General features: G+C 43.2%; 3 protein-coding genes across 16 annotated transcripts in view; all 3 read right to left on the reverse strand.

The window, feature by feature from the left end:
• Positions 1-1,307: 1,307 nt before the first annotated feature.
• Czib (CXXC motif containing zinc binding protein) lies at positions 1,308-8,460 on the reverse strand. 2 transcript variants are annotated; one of them, XM_027402403.2, is made up of 8 exons: positions 8,344-8,460; positions 8,044-8,127; positions 6,666-6,722; positions 6,383-6,464; positions 6,185-6,216; positions 5,087-5,164; positions 3,289-3,354; positions 1,308-2,303 (listed from the first exon to the last, which is right to left on the reverse strand). In XM_027402403.2, the coding sequence occupies exons 1-8, from the start codon at positions 8,347-8,349 to the stop codon at positions 2,226-2,228; spliced, it is 483 nt and encodes a 160-aa protein (XP_027258204.1). In that variant the 5' UTR covers positions 8,350-8,460; the 3' UTR covers positions 1,308-2,225. The 2 variants fall into 2 exon arrangements, with proteins under 2 accessions (XP_027258204.1, XP_027258205.1); XM_027402404.2 differs by lacking the exon at positions 8,344-8,460 and having other exon boundaries at positions 7,941-8,047.
• Positions 8,461-10,629: 2,169 nt separating this feature from the next.
• On the reverse strand, positions 10,630-17,645 carry Magoh (mago homolog, exon junction complex subunit). The gene is made up of 5 exons (XM_027402401.2): positions 17,463-17,645; positions 15,314-15,372; positions 13,628-13,738; positions 11,934-12,016; positions 10,630-10,852 (listed from the first exon to the last, which is right to left on the reverse strand). Exons 1-5 carry the CDS (start codon positions 17,548-17,550, stop codon positions 10,753-10,755), a joined length of 441 nt encoding a protein of 146 aa, XP_027258202.1. The 5' UTR covers positions 17,551-17,645; the 3' UTR covers positions 10,630-10,752.
• Positions 17,646-22,285: 4,640 nt separating this feature from the next.
• Positions 22,286-27,053, reverse strand: part of Lrp8 (LDL receptor related protein 8) — a 71,461-nt gene continuing 66,693 nt past the window's right edge. For all 13 annotated transcript variants that reach the window (XM_027402389.2, XM_027402390.2, XM_027402388.2 and 10 more), the window contains one exon: positions 22,286-25,606. In XM_027402389.2, coding sequence (XP_027258190.1) covers positions 25,568-25,606 — 39 coding nt within the window. In that variant the 3' untranslated portion in view covers positions 22,286-25,567. The remainder of the gene's footprint in view (positions 25,607-27,053) is intronic.

Raw genomic sequence — 27,053 nt, forward strand, 5'->3', positions numbered from 1 at the left:
TAGCTTAACTGCCATTGTTCTGTATACTGTGGCATCTGGTACATAAGTCTGTGACTCAGGGATTTCACAATTGACTCAAGTTCTATTAAACAGAAATTGCAATTTCAATTACATTTATAAATGTAAATTTTTTGAAAATGGGTATCTGAACATTAAGTCTTCCTATCTGTCTTCATAATATAGGTCTTTAATGTCATCATAATATGGGTCTTTAATGCCTTCCAGTGGCACCTAATGGTATTCTACGCTGTTATAAATGCCATTAAGATTAATCCTAGTTACTTTGGGGAAGGGGTGTATTTTCTTGTTATTACATTTCTTTGTGGTCTTGGAGAGTGTCCCAAGGGATTCACACATGCTGTGAAAGTACTCTGTCCTGGAGAGACACTTAGGCATCCTTTCTTGAATTATGTTTTGCTTGTTAATGTATTAAAGTGCCTTTGATTTCTGCATAGGTCTTAAACCTGGCAACTCTTTTGGACTTTTTTCTAAGTTCTTTGTTCTTTTATCACACTGGTGGGACCCAGCACAATGGACAGGAGCAGTGACAGAGGAAGTCCTCATTCTGCCCTGACCTTGAGTGTAGCACTTGAACATTTCATCACTGAGTAAACACAACACTCTTTTGGTTTTCTTCTAATTCTTAGGCGATTAAGAGTTTCTTTGTTGCTGCTTTTGTTAAATAGGTATTGAATGTTACCTGTTCTGCACAATCTGTTTTGTTTTTCCTTTACTTCTTAATGATTACTTGGGTTCCCTCACCTAGAACCAAGAGATCCCTTTAGTATTTAATGTAATCAACTTAACACACACTGGCTGGATAAAGAGTAGACATAAGAAAAGCTACTTCCTAGTCCAGGGCTACCTGCTTGCTTCCAGGGTAGACTGTGGCTTGGGCCTAGTGGGTGAGAGGCTGCCTTGAGGGAGGAGGGAAGCCCTGCTCTGTCAGGTGCAGAAGTGCTCAGAAGCAGGGAGCACAGGTAGCTTAGTGAACACAACGTGGCTGCCAGGCCTGAGAGGAAGCTCAGTAGAGGCACCTCCCTACCAGTCTCAGATATGGCCAGTTTTGCCAGAGGATGGCATGCCCTTTTCTACTCTCGGCAGTGGAAGAGCATAGACTAGAGAGATGGCTCGGCAGTTAAGAGCACCCACTGTTCTTGCAGAAGACCTGAGTTTGGTTCCAAGACCCACACTGGTTGGGTCACAGTGGCCTGTAACTACAGCTCCAGGGGACAGGACATCCTCTTCTGGTCTCCGAAGTCACCTGCACTCACACCCACACACCTACACATAAATACACACAAGTGTACATAAATTAAAAAAATAAAATCTTTGTTTTTGCTCCTGGAGAATATTGGAGGAATACAGTCTGTGCAACAGGTCTTCCAAATGGTGGGTTCCCAGGTATGAAGGCACAAGCATCCTCATGGCCTAGTACTGCACTAAACAACTCTGTTGTGTGGGGATCTTTGGTACATGAGACTTAGCAGGCCATGGTTGCTGTCTTCGTTCCAAAGAGTTGTCTGGAAGCAGAACATACAGGTATGGCCACAGGGATAAGCCAGGACCAGCGAGAGGTTCAGGGGTCACAGAGGCTGATTCCACATAGGAAGAACTTCCATGTTGATTCTGACAGGGAGTATTCTACCACAGCAAATGAAAAGAGACTGGCTGCCAGCCAGGAATGTGGAGTGGAAGGATGTGTGCCAGGAGTGGGCTGCTGGTCTTGAGTGAGGTCTGAGGTGAAGTTGGAAGCTAACAGATGCCTGGGCTTACTGGAGAACCATGGTGATCAGCGAGTGTTTTAGTTTGGAGCTGCTCGGCTCACAGCATCATTCCACAGGCTTCTCTGCCCTTAGTGCCACTGGCCCTTCATGCCTTTGATCCTGTAGGTTGACCTGCCTATTTCCCAAGAGATGGAGAGCCTTAATAAGCTGTGGGCTCCTGTGTAGTTTGCAAATTGGATCAGGTGCAGAGTAGGAATCAGAAAGCAAAGACCTCCAGAGTCCATTGTTATTTGTGGAGGGAGTATTGCACATACTAACTTTGCACTCCAACAGGGGCTTTATTGTTGGGACTTAGAACCGTGACAAACCCCAGCATGCAGACTGTGAGGGCTTGGTACAGGTGCTAGGAGATCAGAGATGAGAAGCTTCCATGGGGTTTGCTGCTCAGGGCACCATTTCTCCGCTCGGTTCTTATGGGCAAGTTTTCAGGAAGACAGTTCAGCACTTTACAAATTGATGGGTCACCTCAAAGATACCCACAGACTCCTGAGCCTTCTCGTCATACTCTGTCCAGTCCTATGAAATAAGACAGCAGCATTAGCCTCTCAAGGCAGAACGGGACAGTGTGGACAGGGGAGAGTCAGAAGTGCAGGCTCTGACTCAGCTGGCAATGCAGGTAGGAGGCCCTTGACAGAACAGACAACTCAGGCCCAAACTCAGTCTTGTAACTAGGCAAGTCATGTCACTTCCCCAAGCTTAAGTTCTGCCATTTATTTATTTATTTATTTATTTATTTATTTTTTTTTTTTCTTTTTTGATACAGGGTTTCTCTGTGTAACTCTGGAACTCACTCTGTAGACCAGGCTGGCCTTGAACTCAGAGATCCACTTGCCTTTGACTACTGAGTGCTGTGATAAAAAGGTGTGTGTCACCACCATCTGGCTGTTGAGTTGTTCTTTATTTAAAAAGGGAGTAACATGCTGGTTGGAAGGATGAAATGAAACACTTAGCACAGCACAGAAACTGGCTCAAGGCGGGGCACAGACTGCCTCCTACTGCAGGTTATAGGGAGCCGTGCAAATAAGAGCTGGTGTCCTTCCTTCACAGATGGGACAAAAGACTCGTCTATCTGCAGGGTTGAAACAAGTCAACACTACAGGTGATCACTACAAACACTTCACCTACTGCTCCCAGGGGAGATGGGGTTAGCTTCTCATGAGCATCTGTCACAAGATTTTCATCAACTGGTAAAGTAAACACTCTGTTTTAAGTGTAAACACGTAGCATATTTCCTATGTGGTTCAGAGCCACCAGCACTGTAACTTGAGTCTGAATGAAGTTTATCTACTGTGCACTTTCCATGTCAGGCACATTCAGCCTTCCTGTATGTATACACATGGGCCCACAGTTCAGCACTATACTTACAGCCATTTAAATAGCAGAGTCACTAACAAAAAGCACAAAAGTTCAGAGCTAGCTCTCCATTGAAAAGCCCTGTTCAACAAAAAGATGATTCCCACCCTGTACCATGTAACACCTTGCAGGATTCCCCAGGCCTCACCTTTTCTTGCAGATTAATATCACTGAAGACTGTCCCTGACTCCACACCTTCCGCAGCAAACCCAGCCTGCAGGACACAGGAAGACAGAGTGGGATTGGGGAAAGGTTGTCTGTGAAGATTAGTCCAGGGCTGGTCTTTCTAGCAAAGCCTTCAGGATGAAAGGCAACTTCATCATAAGCACTGTGGTGGTGTGTCTAAATTATAGCCCCGGCCTAGAAGAGTGCCTTGGTTTTCTTTCTCTTGCTGTGATAAGCACCATGACCCAAAGGCAGCCTGGGAGCGGAAGCGTTTAGTTTGCTTATATCCCATCACCAGGGAAGCCAGACAGGGCCCTAGAGATGGGAACCAGCAGAGACCATCTAGGAAGAATGCTTACTGTCCAGCTTGTCTGCTTTCCTTTCTCGTCTCTTTTTTCCCTTTTTCTACTTCCTTTTGTTCTTTCTTGTTTTGGACAGGTCTCACTATGTAGCTCTAGCTGACTTGGAACTTACTCTCTACATAGCTCTGGCTATCTTGGAACTCCCTATGTACACCAGGCTGTTGTCAGACTCACAGAAATCCACCTGCTAAGGTTAGTCTCCTCAGTGCTGGGATTAAGGGTGGGTACCAACATAACTGGCTCTGAACCTAGGCTTTTGTTTGTTTTTGAGACAGGGTCTTGTGGATCTGAGGCTAGCTTTAAACTGACTGTGTGGCTGAGGATTTTTTGTTTATGAAATGGGGATGCCAATACCACCTTTTTCTAACTTATCCAACAGATTTACTATGAGGTAAAAATGCATAAATAGCTGGGTGATGGTGGCACACACCTTTAATCCTAGCACTTGGGAGGCAGGTGGATCTCTATGAGTTTGAGGCCAATTTGGTCTACAGAGTGAGTTCAGCCAGAGCTGTTACACAGAGAAACACTGTCTCAAGGGGGGGGGGGGCACAAATAAAAGGATGAGGACTGACTGCAAGAGTCAGACAGATGGAGGTTCAATTTACAATCAGACAGATCTGGTAAGCTGTACTGTTCAAAGTTTGAATGTATTTGGCCCCCATAATCTCATAGGGAATGGCACTAGTAGGATGTGTAGCTTTGTTGGAGGGAGTATGGCCTTGTTAGAGGAAGTGTGTCACTGTGGGGGCAGGCTTTGGGGTTCTTTTTTGTTTTTATTCCCACCCCCACCCCCCATACACACACAGGGTTTCTCTGTGGCTTTAGAGCCTGTCCTGGAACTAGCTCTTGTAGACCAGGCTGGCCTCTGCCTCCCCAGTGCTGGGATTAAAGGCGTGTGCCACCAATGCCCAGTGGCTTTGAGGTTTCTAATTCTCGGGATACCACCCACTGTGTCAGTTCAATTTCCTGTGCCTGCAAGATGTAGGATGCTCAGCTCCTCTAGCACATCTGCCAGCATGTTGTCATGCTCCCTGAATGATGACAATGGACTCTAAATTTAACTAAGCCCCAATTAAATGTTTTCCTTTATAAGAGCTGCCTTGGTCATGGTGTCTCTGCACAGCAATAAAACACTAAGACATGCACAATCTCTGAAATTCCCTCGTATGAATTTAGGATGAATCATTCCACAGGGTTACAGTAAGAATGAAATGAAGTAACAAGTAAAGGTGACGGGCATGGAGCACAGCAGACATTTAATAAGTGACAATTACTATTCATAGGTTTGTGTTGTAGCTCAGTGATAGAACACTGAAGGGAAAAGCAAAATGGAGAATTCCTATTTCACAGTCTCTGTAAGAAGCAAAACTCTGTTACTATATTCCCTTTCCCAAGAGTCCTCTTAAAAACACACACCTGGGGCTGGAAGTCAACTGGTTCAAGGCCCCGACACTCAAACTCTACGATTGTCTTGAACTTCTCATTGTCTTCAGCCTAGAAAGGAAGTGTATTGAGGAGGCAGGCCCAATGGGCCCCCAGGAGACCCCATGCCCTCTGTCCTTTCTGTATGTGGGCCCTTATTGCACCCATGAGCCTAGAATGGGATCCAGAACAACTTAGTTCCTTTTAAAAGAAGCCTATCTTATGATGTGGTAGACTTTGGGGAGGCCCTTTTGAAGGCCTTACCCTGCCTGGGGAGTAGAGAGGGGATGGCTAGGGGCAGGTGGGATGTAGGGGGAGAGGGGAGGGAGAGGGAGAAGGGATTGACATCTGAAGCAAGCTTGTTCCTAATTTGAACTAATAAAATAAAATAATAATAATAAAAAAAGAAGCCTATCTTGGGTACTGCTCCTAGTAGGACCTTCTGTAGACAGTTTCTTTGGATCAGCTTTCCTGCCTGCCAATACATCTGAGGAAAACCTATATGTTTATCATGGGTATCAGAATGACAAGAAAGAGACAATCATAGGCCCTAACATTATGTTCAATGAAAGGTTAAGATCAGCACCAAGAAAAAACACCATCTACTATGCCATGAAGACAGAGGGGTGGGGGGGGTGGGGGGGTGGGGGGGTGGATATAGGAGAGGGTATCTCTTGGAAGTGGGTGGCCAGGAAATCCATGCCTACCTCACCCAGTGACTACCCAGGACCATGTCCAAATTTTCATCCCACTGTACTTTCAAGAAAACACTGCAGATCACCCAGTGCATGCTGGACAAATGATGGACTGAGCAAATGAACACCTAAGTACATTAAAGAGTAAATAAGCAAGAGGGCATGGTGTCAAATGCCTGTAACCTCAGCATTCAGAAGGCTGAAATAGGAGTATGGTGAGTTTGAGCCAAGCCTGAGCTACCTAGTGAGACCTAGTCTCAAACACACAAAGAGTTAAGCACATAGGACAACGTCTAAGTGGCTGGCCACTTTGATGTAGCTACTCTTGAACCCACTCCCCCTAGCCACCAGTTCAGATTTAATCCAACCACCCCTGTCACTACAGCAGGAAACTTACATTGTAAGACTTGATGGTGCTGCTCAAAATTTCTGAAATACAAAGAAGAAAAGTTGACTTGAATCTATACCCACGCTCCACTCAGGGAAAAAGAGTGAGCTGGCCAGATTTTAGCACTTCAGGTCTAAGTCCACCCTGGACAACACAAGTCTGCTTCCAGTCAGCCTGGAAGAACCTGCTAGTCATTGCCTGACCTACCAATGGAGTTTTCCCGTGCACACAGTTTGCACTTCTGGACCATGGAGGCACTGCCACGACCTCCTTTCAGTGCCACGCTGTCCTGACAAGAAACAAACATAATCTCTAGTTACATAACAGCTTGCTGCAAGGGTCCCAGAGCTCTCATCCCTACACACAGGCACACCACACACACACACACACACACACACACACACACACACACACACACCCAAAGGAAAGAGAGACAAAGGCCAGTTTCCCCAAATCTATACCCAAGAGTATGTGTGGTAGGGACTATTACCATCAGCCGGATATATTGCCACTTCTCTGAAATCTCACCACAGTTGCCACATTTCATCTTGGGGTAGAAAAAGAGTATTAGTTGAGCTGCTGGCTTAGTTGGAAAGATACCATGGAAGGGTAAGTATGACGTAAAACAGGCTCATAGCCTACCACATCCTTCTATTTATTTTATATAGGTTCTCACTAGGTAGTCCAAACTGTTTTTGAACCTCAGATCTTCCTGCCTCTGCTTCTGGAGTACTGGGATTCCGATTGATTGCCACTATGCCTAATTCAGCCTATCTTCTAGGTGATTCTTACCTCATCCTACAACCATCCTCAATGAGGACACAGACTTATCTCCAGTCAGGAACAGTTATTTCTGATGCTGTCATCCCTACCCTCCTTTAAAATGTGTATCATTTGGCTGGGAAATCCAAGTCACAGGCTCCCAAACAACGATGCTTGGCTAGCTTTGTGTGTAGGGCACTAAGGGTGCTAGGGTTAAGCATTTGTCATTTTGTTACTCTTTTCTGTCTCCTCCATTATTCTGTGTTCCTTAAAGTCAAAGAAGCTCATTTTTCTTTTCTTTCTTTTCTTTTTTAAGAAGCTCATTTTTCAAATGAGTCCTAGAACTCGTGCTCCAAAACATTTGGAAATAGGAGCTGTGGATGCAATGGTAGAGCACTTGTCTAGTACTGAGGGGATTAAATGTAAATAAAATTGATCCGTTATGATTTCCTAAAAGACAAGGCTCTGGATAGGTATGTGAGTCGCTGACATAGACTAGGAGAATAAAGCAGAATCTGGGATTTGAAGAGCCTCACACTTCTTGGACGTCTACAGACCACACAGACAGGATACCAGGTTTACTGCGTTTATTCTTACTGTATGAGGACACAAGGGCGGTCAACTTTCACAATAAATTAAGCCAGCAAACAACAAGGTGAATTTTATTCACCTTATTAAATGATCACAAGGTCCCCTCAACTAACATTTTGTTCAGTGTCTGTTTACAAACCAAGAGCTGGGGAGATTACACTGGAGGAGTGCGCTAGCATGCGGCCCTAGATTCGGATATATCCCCAGGACTGCAGAGGGTAAAAAAGACAAATATCCACCGTGGGATATAATCTATGTCTATATCCCATCTATAATCCCAGCACAAGGAAGGGAAAGGCCTAGATTACATGAAACTAAGAATCAATAAAAATAAAATCTAAAATTCCTGCCTGAAAACCCCACTTATGTACCTGGTTAACTACCTGACACCTAGTAGAATAGAAATGCTCACAGTTCAATACTGAGATCCTGGCTTGGCCCTGAGCCCTGAGACGCCCACTGCCTCCCGATGCTCCTCCCTTTCCCAGGAGGGGTCCGCCTTCCGCCCGCCGCACCTTCAGGTACCACCGGAAGTCCTCTCCCACTGGCCGAAGGTTGGTGACGTTCTCCAGCGTGGCTTTGAGCTGTAGCGCGATTTTCTGAGAAGAGGGCGGGCCAGGCTGAATGCACGGCTGCGCTTGCGCACCAGCCTGCCCCGCCCCACCCTAGCTCAAGCCCGGCCTCCCGGGCCTCAAGGCGAGCCCACTCCTTCCACTCCCTCCTGGCATGAGTGCCCGACTCTCAGGTCCTCGCCGCCTCCACCCCACCTCCGGTTCGGCTACCGGACGCTCCGGTGGCGAATCGCCGCCCCTTACCCCCATAGCTGCCGGATCCACGTTATGCCGCTGCGACCGCTGCTTTCCGGCCCGTCGTAAAAGGCTGGCACCGCCCACGCAGCCTCAGTGCTGGTGGGCGGGGATGGGGCGTTGGTGGCTGCTTACAGCTTGTTTCACCTTAACCTGCCGGGTGCCAATGAACCCGTGGAATCGCTAATGCCAGAGTTCCTGATTCTAAATCTGTGCCATCACTAAGCAGGCGAGGCATTCTGGCTTGAAACCTCTGCTAGACTGCTCTAGGCCCTCGGTTTTCTTTCTGCCTCCTTACCACCCTGGGGTCCCGAGTCTTCTCAGGATACGTGGCAGCCTCGCTCCGCCGAACTGCTCGCTCGATCTACATGGCGGACTTGGTGCTGTGTAGCCCACAGGGATACGCTGTGTCCACGTCCTCGTGGTCCTTATGTCTGAAAACAGCGGGCTCTTCCCTTCTGTCTTTATCTTTACCGACACTGCCGAGGCCGTGGGCATCAATATTCGAGAACATGTCATCCTCGTGACACCTTGATAACCCCATCTTTGTTTTAATTTTATGATTTTGAGTGTTTTGCCTGCTTGCCTATGCACCACACGCATGCAGCTCCCGCCGAGGCCATAAGAGGGCACCGGATCCCCTATTAACAGATGGCTGTGAGCCACCGTGTGGACGCTAGGAACTGGATCGGGGTACTCTGCCAGAGCAACAAGTGCGCTTAACGGCTGAGCTGCCTCCCCACTCGTGTCATTAAAATAAGTAAAACCCACCTTTTTCTGAAATGACTAGACTGGCCTCTAAGTATCTCAATAGTCTGGCGTCCTGACTGTCAGCTATAAATGATACCCCTAACTTGAAGCAGGCAGAGTGAAGTATGAAGAGTCTGAGAAAGCTTAGGTTGGACTGTCTCTAAGAATGTGTATTTAGGCTAATCATGTCTCTTCAGAAACATGAAACCTATCAAGCCCCATTTCTTCTAGTGCAGTCTAACCAGCTATTTGCATAAAGCCATGAAATGTATGTAACAGCAAAAGAAAGCTCCTACCAATCTACCTGCTGAACAGTTTTCCTCCACATTGAAATACACGATCTATAAAAAATTAAAGCCCAACCACAATGCAATTTCATGCCTAAGAAGCAAACACTACCCAGCTGTGAAATGTAGCTTGGTGGTGGAGTGCTTGCTTAGTATGTGCAAAACCCAGTCTTTTTTTTTTAAGATTTTATTTATTTATTATACATACAACATTCTGCTTCTATGTATATCTGCACACCAGAAGAGGGCACCAGATCTCATAATGGATGGTTTTGAGCCACCATGTGGTTGCTGGGAATTGAACTCAGGACCTCTAGAAGGGCAGTCGGTGCTCTTAACTTCTGAGCCATCTCTCCGGCCCCGCAAAACCCAGTCTTACGCACACACTATATGTAAACCCTACAGCCAATGTTCAAATTTCTTTAATGTCAACTTTAGTTTTTTTTTTTTTTTTGTTTTGTTTTGTTTTGTTTTTTTATCATGACCCAATTAGGGTCAAACATTGCATTACTTTGTCTGTCTTGGTGGTAATCAAATCCAAGACCTCATGAATGCTAGGCTATAACTACTGAACTATAACTCCAGCAATTGATTTGTCTTGCAAATATTCAGGTTCCGTTTCCCTTGTAATTTAAGAAACCAAATTGAACTGGCACCTGCCTGTAATCCCAGCACTTGGGAGACTGATCCCAAGTTCTAAGCCATCCTGGGCAGTAAAGGGAAGGGAGGCTCTTCATTAAAACAAAACCCAGGAAACTTGTTCTGGAATTTCCTTTGAATGTTGCTAGTGAGATTCACAATTCTCAATGTATTAAAAATTACTTAGTATATGGCTGGGCTGTGGTGGCACACTCCTTTAATCCCGGCAGTCAGGAGGCAGAGACAGGTGGATCTCTGTGAGTATGAAGCCAGCCTGGTCTATAGAGTGGATGCCAGGACTGGCTCCAAAGCTACAGAGAGAAACCCTGTCTCGAAAAACCAAGAAAAGAGAAAAATTACTTAGTATTTGTGTGTGCACTAGCACATGCTCATGCCACAACACAGGTATAGACATTGTCATTTCTTGCCCTCCACCTTTGGAGACGGGGTCCCTGTTTCTGCTGCTGGGTGGCTTAGTCCAGGCTGGCTGGCCCATGTGGATCTTAGGGATGTGGATGGTGGTGATCATGTCAGGCCATTTCCCTGGCACTCACAAAAGTTTGTATTTTACCTGAGACTTAATTCACACATTCAGGTGTTTAGAAAAATAACCAAAAAAGTAGATGTTATCAATTTATTAAAGACCATCATTTGTTTATAAAAATTGCCCCAATATACAGAAAAAGATTCCTAATTACGGTAACTAAAAACCCCCACCCCCCTCAAGTCCACAATATCCAATCTAGATTGGTTTAATCTTGAAGTGTAATCCAATAAGACTAAAGACTAAACATTTCAAGTCCTGGACAAGATAATAAAATACTCGTAAGCCTTCTGGATCCCTAAAATACAAAAGAAAATAAAAATGTTTAAGAGGCAGAGAAAAAATGGCAAATAACAAATAACCCTGATTACAAAAATGTTCCTTATGAAGGTATTCACATTACTAAAACCTTGAGAAAGAACATGTCCATCAAGAAGGAAAGGATTACTTATTAATATAGGGTATTATGAAGCCATTTAAACATGTTGTTTTTACTGTGAAAAACATAAAACCAAGGGGGAAAATCATGACTTCTAAAACAGAATTCTGTTTTGTGCTTTTTTAAAAAACTGGAAATTCAGGTCAGTGGTGAAACACTTGCTTAACATGCAAGGCTCCAACCACGTTTAATTCCCAGGACCGAAAACAACACCCCTCCCCCCATTCTTTATAGCAAATAGATTCACATCCCATTCACACCACTGTCAACATGAATTTTAAAATTTAGATTCAAGATTTCAAATTTCACCAAGACTAAGATGGACTAAGTCTGAACAGTCAACACTGAGAAAGCTGTTCACTCAGTGACCAACATTTGTTTGGCCTTACTTGAGTTTCTCTTCTGGAATGTTAGACACATTCCTCAGTGTCACTGAGAAGCAGTAACTGAACGAACCAGCACAAGTAAAAGAAGCAGCCTTTGAAAACACAATTTGATTGAATCCATAAGTTCTGCAGTTGTGGGTTCAGCCATGAACAGAGGAGAAAGCTAGGTTTATGAGGTCCCCACTACCACCTGCATGTTCACATGTTTTTTTCTTGCTGTTATTTTCTAAATAGTCTAACAGTTGTTTATACAGAATTTGGTTTTATAAAGATGATTTAAAGTATATGGGAAGTACACAGGTTCTGTGAAAATACGACACTATTTTATATAAGGGAACTGAGCATTCAAAGACTGTAGTACCAAAATTCCTGGAGCCAACCCTTCACGATAATGAAAGACAGCTGTAACCTGGAGCCCCCTATGAAAGAGGAGGACCATGCTGACTTCTGTCTTGTGTCTGCACCACATCTTTCTATGCTGGCCCCATTTGGTTAACTTTTTTTTTAATCTCCAACAACAGATGCAACTGGATATAAATGTCATATATACTTACTTAGACTGGTTGACATCAATAAGGGAACCGATTTTTGATGTTGTAAAAGAAATGTGTTCATCACCAATGACGATTTCAAGCTCCTAGAAGTAAAAAAATACAAAAATATATATATATATAATTTTGATCATTACTCAAGCACACAGGACAAGCGCTCATCTAAACTCTGATCTGCATACATGCATGACAAGTATTTTATCCACCAAGCTATCTCTCCAGCCCCTTTTCTTTTAAAGTAATATTCTCTTATTGGTGTGTGTGTATAATGTATACATGTAGGCATGAATCTCAGGGCACATTCGTGGAGGTCAGAGGACAGCTTACGGGAGTTCTCTCCTTACATCTTTATGTAGACTATGGAGACTGAACTCAAGCCGACAGGTGTGGCAGCAAGAGCCTTTACCCACTGGTCCATCTTGCCGTTTCCCATTCCCATCTTTTTAAAAGAAACACAAGTTATACCTGTCTGCCACTCTAGTCTCTGGTATCCCCTAAAACTGGCATGTATTCCTTCCACTTGCTTTTTTAGATTTAGTAGCATACTTTAAAAATAAATGGCCATACGTGATGTGTATGTATATGTATGTGTGTGTGTGTGTATATATATATATATATATATTTCATTCAATATTGTTTCTAATATTTATCCATGTTGAACTACTCAACAATTTAAATATGTTGAACATAACATTTCCTTACTGAAGCAGACTTAAGTTCCCAATTTTTGCTATATCATTTACAATGTGGCAAGAATGTTCTAGGTCTTGGGGCTGAGCTCACAGTAAACATTTTGTTCTAGTCCTGAAGTTAGGTCCCCAGCCTCACCAAAAGTATTTTTTTACTCTGTCAGCTCCTTATCCTAATGGCTTCCTAATGTGGCCATACTGGTACTTTATTACTGCCATCAGTGTATGAGCTCTTTCTATTCTTTTGAAGACCTGGGTGAGGCTTCAACAATGTGATGTCCCAATTTTTACAGGTTACAAATGTACCTGTAAATCTTTTCCATGTTTCCTGGCTACTTATTTGAGTCTATAAACTGTCTATTTATATCCTTTGCAACATTTTACCCCCCTGGGTTATCTTTTTATTGGTTTATAGTTCTTCACATATTCTTAGAGAAACTCCTTGTCAGATATTTTCCAGATCGTTTCAACTTTGTTTAGATGCCTTTGGTAAAACAAGTTTTAAGTTTAATTAAAGAAGTCAAATTTACAAATCTTGTCCTTTAAGGAAAAAAAAAGATATTTTTGTGTTTTGAGATGGGTCTCATTATATACCTTTGGCTGGCCTAGATTCCAGAGAGACCCACCAGCCTCTGTTTCCCACTTGCTGAGATTAGAGGCATGTGCCAACATGTTCAGCACAATTTACATTTTAAAAGAACCTCCCTGGCTTTAGGATAGAAATGTGGGGCTATACAATGCAGGAGAAACACAGAAACCAGAAGTATGTAGTATAGTAGTGGCAGTCGAGGTAAATTATCTTTTACTTTTTGGTTAACAAAATGGTAACATGGGGCTGGAAAGCTCGCTCAGTGGTTAAGAGCAGTAGCTGCTCTTGCAGAGGACCTGGGTTCCATTTCTAGCACTAACATAGAATTAATGATTCTCTCTCCCTGCCAAAATGTCCCATAGAGCAGTAGTCCACATCTCCTTTGTAAGAAGTACAAGTACAATCAATAAAGCACTCACCTGCCGGCCTACTCGGTCAGGAGGGGGCCACAGAGCATCATCTTCTTTGGTGATTTCACTGTCATCAATAATTCTCTTTAATTCTTCCATCACACTTTTATGTACATATGCCTAAAATCAAGTTTAAAATACATGAGCCTCTAGGGGCCATTCTCATTCAAACCACCATACCTCAACAACATTCTGACCCAGAAAGTAATGGGAGATAAAACTCCTAAAGACCTGTTTCTCAAACCTCCATGAGGAGGGTTCAGGATCAAAAGTACCTAAAGACAGTAGTCCAGCTCCCCAGCTACTTGTTGGTATATCCTGTCTGTCCACATCAATGTTTTCTCTGTATTCTAGCTCATGCAAAAAAAAAAAAAAAAAAAAAAAAAAAAAAGAAAAAGAAAAAGATAGGATGCTGACTCGGCATAAAATTAACAGCCAAATGGTATGATGGTATACTTGACCGTTACATTTTTTTCCCCTTTTTTCTAGACAGGGTATCTCTAGCTTTAGAGTTTGTCCTGGAACTCAATAGAGATCCCCCTGCCTCTGCGTCCTGAGTGCTGGGATTAAAGGCATGAACCACCACTGCCCAGCCTGACTGTTATATTTTCAAGTGTGACTGAGTGGTTAAAAGGAAACAGCAACAGGGCAGTGGTGGCACACACCTTTAATACCAGCACTCGGGAGGCAGAGGCAGGGGGATCTCTGTGAGTTTGAGGCCAGCCTGGTTTACAAAGCTACACAGAGAAATCCTGTCTGGGAGTGTAGGGCAGGGGGCAGGGCAGGGGGGGGGGTGCGGCAGAGTTTTGATGTAGCTGTAATGTATGCTAGAAATCATAACAGAATGGAATACATGAACTTTATTGAAATATAAGTATGCCTAAATTTTGGCCATTATTTCTTACAAAGTAAAGCAAGAGTAACTTTGAACAAGCCTCAGATTTAATATCTGGGCCTTAATTTCCTATATATATATTTATAGAATATTCTGTCACATAAGTGTTTAAAATCAGGGTTAAAGAACATACATATATGCCAGGTGTATGCCTTATTTCCAGGGAGGCTGAGGCAGGTAAATATCTGAGTTCCAGGTCAGCTTGGTCTATACAGGGAGTTCCACAACAGCCAGACTAACCCCTGTTCCCTTTCAGAAGCAAACCCAATGCTAGGAACTATATCAAACACTGTAAATATATTTAATTCTGTGATAGTACTTAGGAGTAAAAGGTAGGTTTTATTATCCCTCATTTTGCAGATGGAAGTATAGTGACCAAGTTTAGCCAGGGAACTTATCTGAGGTCACATGGTCAGTATGGAGCATATTGAGGGTTCAAACCAACACAGAGATTTCAAAAAGTTGCTAGTTATTAATTCAGCAATCCAAATAAATAAATAAATAAATAAATAAATAAATAAATAAAAAACATGCAAACCAAAGATGTGAGAAATAATCTAGCCGTGTAGAAATAGTGCTTAGCTGGGTGTGATGGAGCACACCTTCAAACCCAGCTTGGGAGTTTCAGGATGGCCAAGGCTATACAGAGAAACCCTGTTTTGAGAAACAAAAACAAAAAACCAAATAGAAAACAAAGAAAAAGAAGTATTTGTTTCTCCACTCTTTACTTTTCATTACTATTACCAGAGAGCGCAGAAACAATGTAAAGGGCTCACTGGTAGTGAAGGACAGGGTCCTACCTCTTTTCTGATCATGACATCATTTTTGTAATTGCTGTTGTTGGCATATCGAAGTTTTCCTGTGGGGCAAATAAATAAATAAATAAATAAATAAATAAATAAATAAATGCAATTTACAACAAAACATCAACTCAGTAGCCTACTAACAATACCAACTTTGCCTAAATTATATCCAATTCTCTCTCTTGGCTGTCCTGGAACTCGATCTGTAGACCAGAATGGTCTCAAACTTACAGAGATCCACCTGCCTCTGCCTCCTGAGTATTGGGACTAAAAGTGTGGGCAACCACCGCTGTAGCCGGCATTATATTCAATGTTCAACCCAATTCACAGCTATTATATTAGTCTTTACAGTGCTCCACTTTAAATTATGAAACAGCTGAAGACTAACCTGACACTGAAATAGAGTTCAGGCAAAAGTTACTTTGATTTGGCAAAAGAACACAGGCAGGCTCTTTTACGACTCTGGCAAATAGCTTTTCAGCAGGTCAATGATCTCAGCTGTAAACAGAAATGATAATTGCTAAGTTCCCTGCACAGAGAACATGCTGAAAGTATTTTGAAAACGGTAGGAAGCGACATACACATGCCCATGTGGTCTTGTGGTATGATCTATTTCTGCATACTTTTAAATTGAGCACATTTGGTTCATAAGTCCTTCTGTGCATGAGTACAACCACCAGGCTAGTTTGGGTATATAGTGTCATGTGGCAGAAAAAAACAGGGAACTTTGGGGAGAAGCATCTAATTTAGTCTGACTGTCTGAGCAGGTTTCATGCATAAAGTGACTTAGGTGGGTGGAATATAGGAAGAATGTGAAGTGTAGGTGTGGGCTAAGGGACCAAGAATAGAGAAGATGGTGTTTTGGACCAAATTCACATCAAAGACACTGGAAACTAAAAAGTGCTTGGGATGTTGCAGGCAGAAACAAAGTAGTGTGGGCAGAGTATTGTAGGGTTGAAAAGGCAGACAGGAACTCAGCTTGGCTGTATGCCATGGTAAGGGGTTTGAATTTTGTCAGGAAGGCAGAGGGAAGTTATTGACAGTATCAGAGAACTACAGTCATCTAATTACACAGGCCTCTTGCTACATGTTCTTGTCCATCTTATAGAGAACTAACTGAAAAAGGGAAAGATTTGAGTAGAATTGTCCTTGCCTCCTCACCACACCACAACCGTCCCAAAATATTATCAATCAGATACATTCAGATCGTCTCCAACAGTATCCTAAGTCTTCTCCACGTCTATAGTCCTAGCTGTCCTAGTCCCGACCGCCATCTCATGTCTATTCTGTGTCCAAGCGCTAGGATGCTTTCTGAAGATCATCACACCTTTTCTCTTATAAGCTTCAAGCTGTTTCCTGCTGCTCCTATTTATGGTCTACAAACACCTAACATCATCTCCTACTGGTTTCCCTAGAATTCTGTCCTTCAGTCACCTCAACGGCCATCTGAAACATGCCTGGTTCTTTGCTGTCCTATGACCTCTACATTTGCCACTCCGATAGAAGACTTTTCTTCCTGAGCTTCACAAACTGACTGGTCCCTTCTCGATTCCGGCTCAATTCAAATACCCACTGTTCAGAGTGCTCTCGAAAAAGAGACCCTATTTTCGGATCACTCCTCACTACAGGAGATCACTGTTTATGGTTTCTCCCAGTACCTAAACACATGTTCCACGAGAGGGGAAATTTATCTTCGTGGCTCTGTCCCCAGAGTGGAACACGGCCCGGTGTAAGATGGACATTCAATCAATCTTTGTTGAAACGTTAACAACCTGGCTTTTTAAAGCCACTAAGAAGCCGGGCGTTGGTGGTGCATGCCTTTAATCCCAGCACTCGGGAGGCAGAGGCAGGCGGATCTCTGTGAGTTCGAGGCCAGCCTGGTCTCCAGAGCGAGTAGGCTGCCAGGACAGGCTCCAAAGCTACACAGAGAAACCCTGTCTCGAAAAACCAAAAGAACCCAAAAGTTACTAAGGAGAAGCTCCAGCGTATGGACAGAAAGGACCAGTGAGGCCGAAAGAAAAGACTACGCCTTTCACAACCCAAGAGCTCCGGTCTCAGTCCCTTCCTTCACAAAAGCCGCGGCCCGGCCTCTCCGCCCTCCCCCAGGTCCCGTTTCCCTTCCTTGTAGGCGGGAGGCCGCTCTTACCGTCAGGTCGGAATTCAAACTCCAGGAACTCATGACCGAACTTGCCTTTGTGACCCACGTAGTAACGTAGGTAAAAGTCACTCTCCATGGCTCACACGGGACAATCAAGACCGAACTTTACGAACAGATCACACTACCACGATCTGCGCCCTCTACTGACGTAACGGCGGCGCGCGGAAGTGACGCCACAACCGCGCCGTTAATAACAGTTTTTTCACCCTTGGGAGGCGGGAACGAGACTACCCCGCCCCCGCGTCCTGCGGCGAGATCCGGATCACCGCTCCTCCTTTCCGGAAATCGAGTGCTTTGCGAGGTCCTGCGCTTCCGTTACGTCCTGGGCTTCCACGGGGCAGCTTTACCTATAGGCTTAGGGCCAACCCTGCGATCTGTAGTCCAGTCAGGCTCAACCGCAATGTAAAGACACACGAAAGAGGCCATTCACACTCTGAACCCAGGTGGTCTCCACAGTAAAATGGGCAAAAAATGGCTCCCCCATCTTTGAGCACGCTGCCCCCTTCCCCACCCCCAGGGTCTGAATCAGGAGTTGCGTTTGAGGGGCAGTGTAGTAGCGAATAGCTGTGGCCTAGCACTCAAAAGCTTAACGCCGCCCAGGAGTCACGAGTTGAGGCTAGAGGCTGCATACTGTAAGACCCTGTCTCGAAAAAGTTCGCTTTACTTTTTTTTTTTTTTTTTTTTGAGACAGGGTTTCTCTGTGGCTTTGGAGGCTGTCCTGGAACTAGCTCTTGTAGACCAGGCTGGTCTCGAACTCACAGAGATCCGCCTGCCTCTGCCTCCTGAGTGCTGGGATTAAAGGCGTGCGCCACCACCAACGCCCGGCTCGCTTTACTTTTGTGTGTTTGTTTTGGGTTTTCCAGACAGAGTTACTCTGTTTAACAGCTCTGGCTGTCTCTTTTAAGAAAACTTTTCCCCGAGCAGTGTTAGTGCACACCTTTAATCCTTAAGGCAGGTGGATGTCTGTGAGTTAGAAGCCAGCATGGTCTACAGAGCGAGTTCCAGGACAGACCCCAAAGCTACAGAGAAGCCTTGTCTCGAAAAACAAACAACACCCCCCGCCCCCCCCCCCCGTTTTCAATGACTCCTTCCCCAATCCACAACGTTGCCTGGAACTTGTCTGCACTGCCAACATCCCCTTCTGCCGTTTGCTTATTTTACAATTTATAGGCAAGGTGCAGACTGACGGGGCACTTGTGACCCTCCTACCTCAACTTCCAAGAGTGTCACCTCTTAGGCACAAGTTGCCTCTCATCTCTCCTGTCTCCCAGGCTCACTGCTGTCTAGGATAGGTGCTGTGGGAGGATGTTAAAGTGGACATTGGATTCCCACTCCCAGATACCTTACCCACAGTGATTCTAAGCCACACACACACACACACACACACACACACACACACACACACACACTGTGGGAGGATGTTAAAGTGGACATTGGATTCCCACTCCCAGACACCTTACCCACAGTGATTCTAAGACACACACACACACACACACACACACACACACACACACACACACACTGTGGGAGGATGTTAAAGTGGACATTGGATTCCCACTCCCAGACACCTTACCCACAGTGATTCTAAGACACACACACACACACACACACACACACACACACACACACACTGTGGGAGGATGTTAAAGTGGACATTGGATTCCCACTCCCAGACACCTTACCCACAGTGATTCTAAGACACACACACACACACACACACACACACACACACACACACACACACTGTGGGAGGATGTTAAAGTGGACATTGGATTCCCACTCCCAGACACCTTACCCACAGTGATTCTAAGACACACACACACACACACACACACACACACACACACACACACACTGTGGGAGGATGTTAAAGTGGACATTGGATTCCCACTCCCAGACACCTTACCCACAGTGATTCTAAGACACACACACACACACACACACACACACACACACACACACACACACTGTGGGAGGATGTTAAAGTGGACATTGGATTCCCACTCCCAGACACCTTACCCACAGTGATTCTAAGACACACACACACACACACACACACACACACACACACAGGCCCAGGCCAGGACTTTGGCACCGGGCACATGCGTTTAATCCCAGCACTTCAGAGGCAGATCAGGGGAGATTTCTGAGTTTAAACGCAGCCTGGTCTACCTATCGAGTTCCAGGCCAGCCAGGACTACAAAGTGAGACCCTCTCACAAAAACAAACAAACAAAAAACCTGAAACCAAAAAAACTAGGTGAGTCAAACATGGGGTTGTTTTATTTAAGAGTCAAAGTTGACCTCTGTGAAAGTTTGCTGGCTGTGGGAATTTTAAGGTCGACTAGGTAAAAAGCAGTAAAATGTGATTATAGGAGACTGACAGACATCTTCATCAAATAAGCCATCTCACCACCACCTCCTCCACCACTGTTTTCTTATTTGGTTTTTGAGTCTCGGTGTGTAGCCCCGGCTGGCTTGGAACTCACTATGTAGACCAGACTGGACTTCAGCACAAATATCTGGCCCCCCTACCCCCACCCCTCCCCGGCCTCTGGAGTGCTGGTGTTAAAGGCATTTGCCATTACCCCACCCTACTGCATTTCAGAAAGTCTGCTTCGGCTGTCACTTAAGCTAGACTGGAAAAGAAAAAGGCCAGAAGTATAACACATTTAGATGGGTGGTTGTTAAAGTAATCCACAAGGGTAGTACTATAATGACCCATGTGTAGGGAGTGACAATGCAGATTGAAAAATAAGTGGATTTGAGATGAAATCACATGTCAAGAAAGGGTAGGCAAAAGAGACTAAGCTGTGCTCAAAGCTGTAAAGAGAAAACCAGAAATACGGTGTTGTAGACACCAAAATAAGGGTATTCCAAGAAGAGTGGCCTAGTGTTAAATACTGCTCCTAGGACAAGGAAGGACTGGAGGTGTCTACAAGATTTCGAATAAGGGAAACCCTAGATGACCTTGGTAAGAGTCACCTCAATGGCATGAGAATAAGTGGCAGTTCAGAAACATTGGACTGCCAGTAGGCAAAAATCATGATGGAAATGTGGAGTTATCTATCTAACCCAGACAGACAGAATGTCGCTTCCTGGAGGAGACACTACTTAATATACTTAATAACAAGTAGGGATTCTAGGTAGAGATCGCTACCCATGCTATTGTTCTTTAGGGCTGCTAAAAAAAGCTGTGTGGCTTTGGGCAGTTACTTTACCCATTTCTTTATAAAATGGGAGTGGATAATACTGAAAATACCATTGTACAGGATTATTGCCAACATTGAGATGGTTTGTGCAAAACATTTAGTATCCATTAGGGAGCTAACTACTGAATCTTCACACCTTCCCCCATTAAAACACCACAATGAAACAAAACAGATTTTTTAAAAATGAATTTAATCTCTCTAGAAACAGTGTACTGATTTTACAAATGTCCACATTTGGTTTTCAGTTCACCAAGATGATGTCAGTACATCTAGTGAAATGGAGCCTACCTCCTTCAGTCCATCTGCCTCTGGAAGAAGCTAGACTGCCGAGGCACTGAGTACAGAAGCTAACAGAACTCAGAATGATATGACGAGCAGAAATGGTTAGTGTGACCCAACATTTTACATGCTCTACTATTACACCAAATATGGTAATTTGGAAGGTGAATTAGCAAACAAGAAAACCCATTTGGATAGTGTGAGTTTGCAAACCAGTACCTTACCCCTCACATTAACAACCTGTATAGAACAAAATGCTATTTTAAAGGTCTGTGGTTTGTAAGTCTTCTCTTGTAGCTTTTGTAAAAAAAAAAAAGTATCAAAACTTGTCTTTAAATATATATATATATATATATATATTTATACAGGTAGCTTTTTTAAAAATTAGTTTGAGAGCACAAAATGTTTGCAAATGCGGTTCCTGCTGATTCTTAAAACTGTGCACATGGTGAACAGTCTGTGTGAAGCTTCCTTTAGTTAACTGAAAATTTGGAGCTTTAATTTCCTTCACCTTTTAAATTCTTCACGTCCTGAAAATTCCTAAATACCCTAAAAATATAGTGTAAGGAGACTCTGACACTCTATCTTCATGCATTTATGGGGAAGGAAATTATATATTTAGAAATTACTAACTTACTGATGTTTTGTGAAGTGGTGAGTGTGTCAGGGTGGGAGTGGTCTTTGTATTGCTGTAGGATTAGAGTTGTTTTCTCCTTCACCCAATAGCACCCAATTGTACTGTGACTGGGATACCCTTTTATCTTTTCTTTCTCCCAGTTGAGAAAGATCTAAAAGGTAAGCTCAACAACATGGCATGCTTCTGTTCAAAGTCCCACTGCCCTTACATTAGTTTTCACTAACCGTATCAAAAATCTCTGACTCCAATAAATAAAAAGCAGCCAGCATTCCCCATGGCCACTGGAAAGCTGGAGGTGGAATAAGGCTATGCCTTCGAAGTGCTGGCAGTAAGGTTTCCATGATGCCTTGTACACAGTAAATAACCAAAGGAAGGTCTGCTTCATTAAATCAGAAATTACTTTATAAAGTGCTTACACTGAACTTGTCTTTCCATTCAGTTTCACTTCTTGCCAGCTCTCCTTGAGTTCTTTATTCCAGGTATAATGAAATATTTGTTGTTCCTTAAAACCCTGCTGCTGATTTATGCCTCAGTCTTAGCTCAGTGTCTCCTCTGCCAGAAGCAGCCTCAACACCATTCTTTAATTTTTAACACTTGGCTTTGGATCTCTTCTATGAAGACCCAATTTTTCATCTTTTCAGGTAAAATGACCCATCTTTTTTGTTGTGCCCTGGCAGTTTCTAAGTAAAATCTCTCTCTCTCTCTCTCTCTCTCTCTCTCTCTCTCTCTCTCTCTCTCTCTCTCTCTCTCTCATCCATGTGTCTTCTACTGCAGTGAGCTTCGAAAGGATGAAATTTAATTGACCTTTGATGTTTGCAATGCCTAGCACATAGCACCTAGTGAATAGTTTTTGAGAAATAAGTATGTTGTGAATACGTAAGATTAACTGAAGGCCTCAACAGTATTAAGAGCCATCAACTTATTTCTCATCTCATTACTTTTACTCCTTGAAGTCAGAAGCCATCTCTCTCTCTCTCTCTCTCTCTCTCTCTCTCTCTCTCTCTCTCTCTCTCTCTCTCTCTCCCCCCGTTTGTGTGTGTACACATAAGTATGTTCTGAAGAGTAAACAAAGTTTTAGTTTCTTGTTCAGGAAGGCCATTTTTGGTAGTGCCTTCATCAATCCATTGGATAGATAGTCATGGAAGAGGAAGCAGGTTTAATACCTTGTTCAGGTAGCCCAGAGTTGTGTTCTGGAGAAGGGAGAACAAAAGGACTGGACTGGCTTCTTTTTAATAAATAGTTTGTTGAGTTTTCTGCCCTCTTGATTTCTCATTTAATTATCCTTCTGGCTGTTATTGGCTGTGGACACATATGCACAGTGGCAAAAGGCATCAGAAAATTTGAAATACACCCCAGAATGAGTCTCAAAAAGTCTTCAAGGGTAGGAGGACTTGTGGATCTACTCCTCAGACTGCTTCTGATCTACTGCTATGCATGTATTTGTGAGTCTGTTGTAGAGTGCTTCGGAATCCCCTGCTTTCAGACTGTGGGTTTAGCATAGTCAGGGAATATGGTATTTCTAAGTTGTGAATTTAATCATCTTTTGGAAATCCTAGACTGTATGTTTCAACCTTATTTTAAAGTTCAGAAACTATGCTAAAGTTCAGAATAACTACTGCTAGTTATTCCAGTTTCTTTGGAGGCAGATCTTTTTTCTAAAGCTGCTTATTTTGTATAAATTTTGATGCTTTCACTTTCACCATTTTTCTTCAGTTAAAGTTGATCTTCCTTTCCATTCTTGAATGCATATAGTGAGTAAGCTCCATAGGAGTTAGCCACCTGTTCTTGAGACGATTTGGAATTAATCAGAGGCCAACTGCATTTATTCAATGAATGTCTCAGGACTATCAACACATGTATACCAGAAAGAAGTTGTCAGACATAATGGCCACACTTAGAACACAGCCATTTTTTTTTTCTAGAGGTTAGGAAAACATGAGTGACATAGAGCAAGCTTCTGGGAACAGGATGGTAGAACTACAGATGGCCTGCCTGGAAATTTAGAGGGTGTCAAGCTGGTGAGACATTCAAGCTTCACTGATTTGGGGGAAGCTGGAGGGTGGGAACAGGACACATTTTAAGTGTTAATTTCCAGATAGGTCAAAGGTAGATACATGTCCTCTGCTCCCACTTAAGACAAATACTTCCTTGTTCTACTTGTCTGGGTCATTTGGCGGGCATGAATCAGCAGAACAGAAGAATCATGGAAAGACCATACTTTGGAAGAGAAAGCTCATGGGGGACTGAATGCCTTCTAGGACTATGGGATTATGTTTCCAATAGTGGATCTCACAGACAGAAAATGGCATTCTCCCCACCACCACCCCCAAGGCTCAGAAGAAGTAAAGGTGGTGTTCATAATGAAGAAAGATCTATATAATAAATACCCACAGTTTTCCTTTTATTTATAAAGCAGTAAAACAAATCCTCGTGTGGACACACGCCCAATATGCTATAATATCTCCTATGGTATTTCCCCCCAAATAGAACTTTGGATGTGGTCATCTTTTTGGACTTAGTTTTATCCATGTGAACATATGATGGTAAGAAACATGTTTATTATTTTAAAATGTTTCCCCTACTTAAGAAAATGATAGACGGTAAGGGGATGAAGAAACGGATGTAATCAAACCTATTCCAAAATCCTTGTCCTCGTTCATATCGACTCAGAGGTTCAGTGCCGGAGCCAGTTCTTACAGTAATTTGGGAACCCTAGAAATGCCTTCACTTAGCTCTAGAACAGTGGCTCTCAACCTTCCTAATGCTGGGACTCTTTAGTACAGTTCCTCATGTGGTGGTGACCCCAACCATAAAATTATTTTTGTTGCATTTCATAACTGTAATTTTGCTGTTGTTATGAATCGTGATGTAAGTATCTGTGTTTTCCAATGGCTGTAGGTGACCCCTGTGAAAGGGTCATTTGAGAACTGCTGCTCTAGAGGCTCAGCCTTTAGGTGCTTCAGAGGAGAGTCAACCCAAGTCCTCGCTGAGCTCTGCTATCTTGAGCTCCTGGAGGCTTCTGGACACTGACCTAAGCCACAGATCAGAAAGCCTAGGTGGTGTCATGACAGCCATGGATGAGCTGAAAAGCTTCTTGTTAGCTCACCAAGTCCTCAGGGGTAGCCAGAGGAGAACATATCTACCCTTTCTGCCACATGTGTGTGCAAACTGTGGCATCTATTTTCTGAATGATGTTTCTGAAGGTGTCTCTGGAAACCAGACACCCCTCTTGTGGACCATTTTAAAATAATTTTGTTTTTATGTATTTGAACAATAGTCATAAGCGTGCCTCTTCTCTACAGATTTTTTTCTTTCATACAGACATACACACATAAACACAGAGTCTGTGCAGTGGGCCAGTCATACCAAAAATAAATACTCTCACTTCTCTAAATTATTTATAGAGCTAACCTTACTTTTGAAATATGTTAATAAATAATCTAAATGAGGAAGGGAGTTGAAGTGTCCTTTCTTTTTATACTTATGTTGATGGATAGCCACAAAGCATAATTTTATTTACAAAAAAACCAAGCCCCTCAAACTTAAAAAAGCCCTCAAATCAAACATCCTCTGTAAATATAGTATTCAAATGATGAGTAAAGTTTGTACCATTGGCCCCCGTTTGGTTATATACATCATGTTAGTCACTCAGCAGTAGCTGTCCCATGAATTCTTCATGGGTAGTGCAACCAGTTAAAAAGTGTATAAAACATTATACATATAAAAACTTTCACATCCTTTGGATGTTTGCAGTTCATCATAACTTTGTGGTTACCTTTCCGCAACATAAATTTAAAAAAAGTTACACACACACACACACACACACACACACACACACACACACACACACACACACTCACACAGACCCATATATAGAAATGGCATTCATCATCCAGTCACACCCCATCCAGAGAGAGTAGTGCATAGGACTGAACTCCATGAGGTACGACGTGGGTGGTCCCATCCTCAGGGCAGTCCATCATCTTCAAGACTTAATGCCACTCGCTGGGGAAATAGATCAAGAAATCATGATTAGATCTATAAGAGGCAATCTCTACTGAGAATATCTGCAAAAGTACCAGACATAGTATTACTTTATAGAGATTAAATGACATAATTTTCAAACTGCCAATGATAAGATTTCTCATACTTATTTTAGAGATGAGAAAACCGAGGCTCAACTATACCACTCTGGATCACACAGAAAACGACTGAACTAAAGTTCAATCCCATGTCTGTGTAGATCTAGAAGTGTAGCTTTCCCCATCATTTTGTTCTTTCCTTCCAAAAAGAAGGGTAGCAAAGATCCAAACTTAGGTTCCTTGTAGGATCTCAAGTTGGGTGAAGTTAAAGAAGGTTAAATGTCAAATGTTCAGTCTTGAGCAATTAGCCACCTGTCTCCAGAATACCAATCACAATTAGGTGGGTACTGTGCCATACCCTTCTTAAGTGATAAAAGAGCATTGGCAAGCAATACAAGTAATACATCCAGTCCCTGTCTCCCTTGCCCCTTGTTTCTAGTTGCTGTATGTTCAATTCTCTTCTGCCTCAAATGGCTGACCAATGGCTCCGTTCCCTTAAGGGTTAAAATTCTTTCCTTTACCTGATGTAAAAGCTCTTCATTTATATCTCTTCATGATCACAGCTCTATATTAGTCTCAGAGCTCTGGACAGGAAGGCTCCAAAACTTTTTTTTGAGTAAGTGAATCCCTTTCTTCTCTTTATGCTTTCTTTTCTAAGATACATATCTAACTTTCCGTAGTTTGTCCTGACAGAACCTTGACTGCTACTTTCCCCATTTCCTGGGCACCTTCCTTGGATAGACCCTAGTTTCATTATGTTTCTCCAAGCTATATGATTTGGGGATGCCTTACCTCACTTTCATAAGCCTTAGTTTCATCAATTGTTAATGAGGTTAGGATCTACCTCATGTGACTGGTGAGAAACCAAATGAAATAACATATACATGCTACCCAGCAAGTATGACATCTGGAGTAGTGTAGTCAAAACTAGCCAGCATAAAATAAGCATGTTTCTGGACGTGCTACATATGACAAAAAAAAAAAAAACAAACATTGTCTTTCAAGTTAATTTTTGGTTATTTTAATTTCTCCATGCATACTTGATCATGCTTTAACTAACAGTGATATTGTCAAGCCACCCTCTTATTCTTGCCAAACCTATCTCTAGGCCAAAGACAGGCCCCAGTAGTGATGGCAGAGCTACAGGAGAAAAGGACAGAAGAAGACAGGTGGTTGAGAATTCTGATTTTCAGGGCTTCAAGGACATGCACCCCATGACAGAGTGGAAAGAACAGGGGCCTCTGTGCATACTGCCTGGAGTTTAATATTGGTTCTGCCACTTTCTGGCTATGATCTCAGGAAAGTTATTAAAATTCTGTTTCTCCGTTTTCTCAACTGCAAATGGAGCTAATATCACCTCCAATGGTAAC

The sequence above is a fragment of the Cricetulus griseus genome, chromosome 2 (genome assembly GCF_003668045.3).
Source record: "Cricetulus griseus strain 17A/GY chromosome 2, alternate assembly CriGri-PICRH-1.0, whole genome shotgun sequence".
Classification (NCBI taxonomy): Eukaryota; Metazoa; Chordata; class Mammalia; order Rodentia; family Cricetidae; genus Cricetulus; species Cricetulus griseus.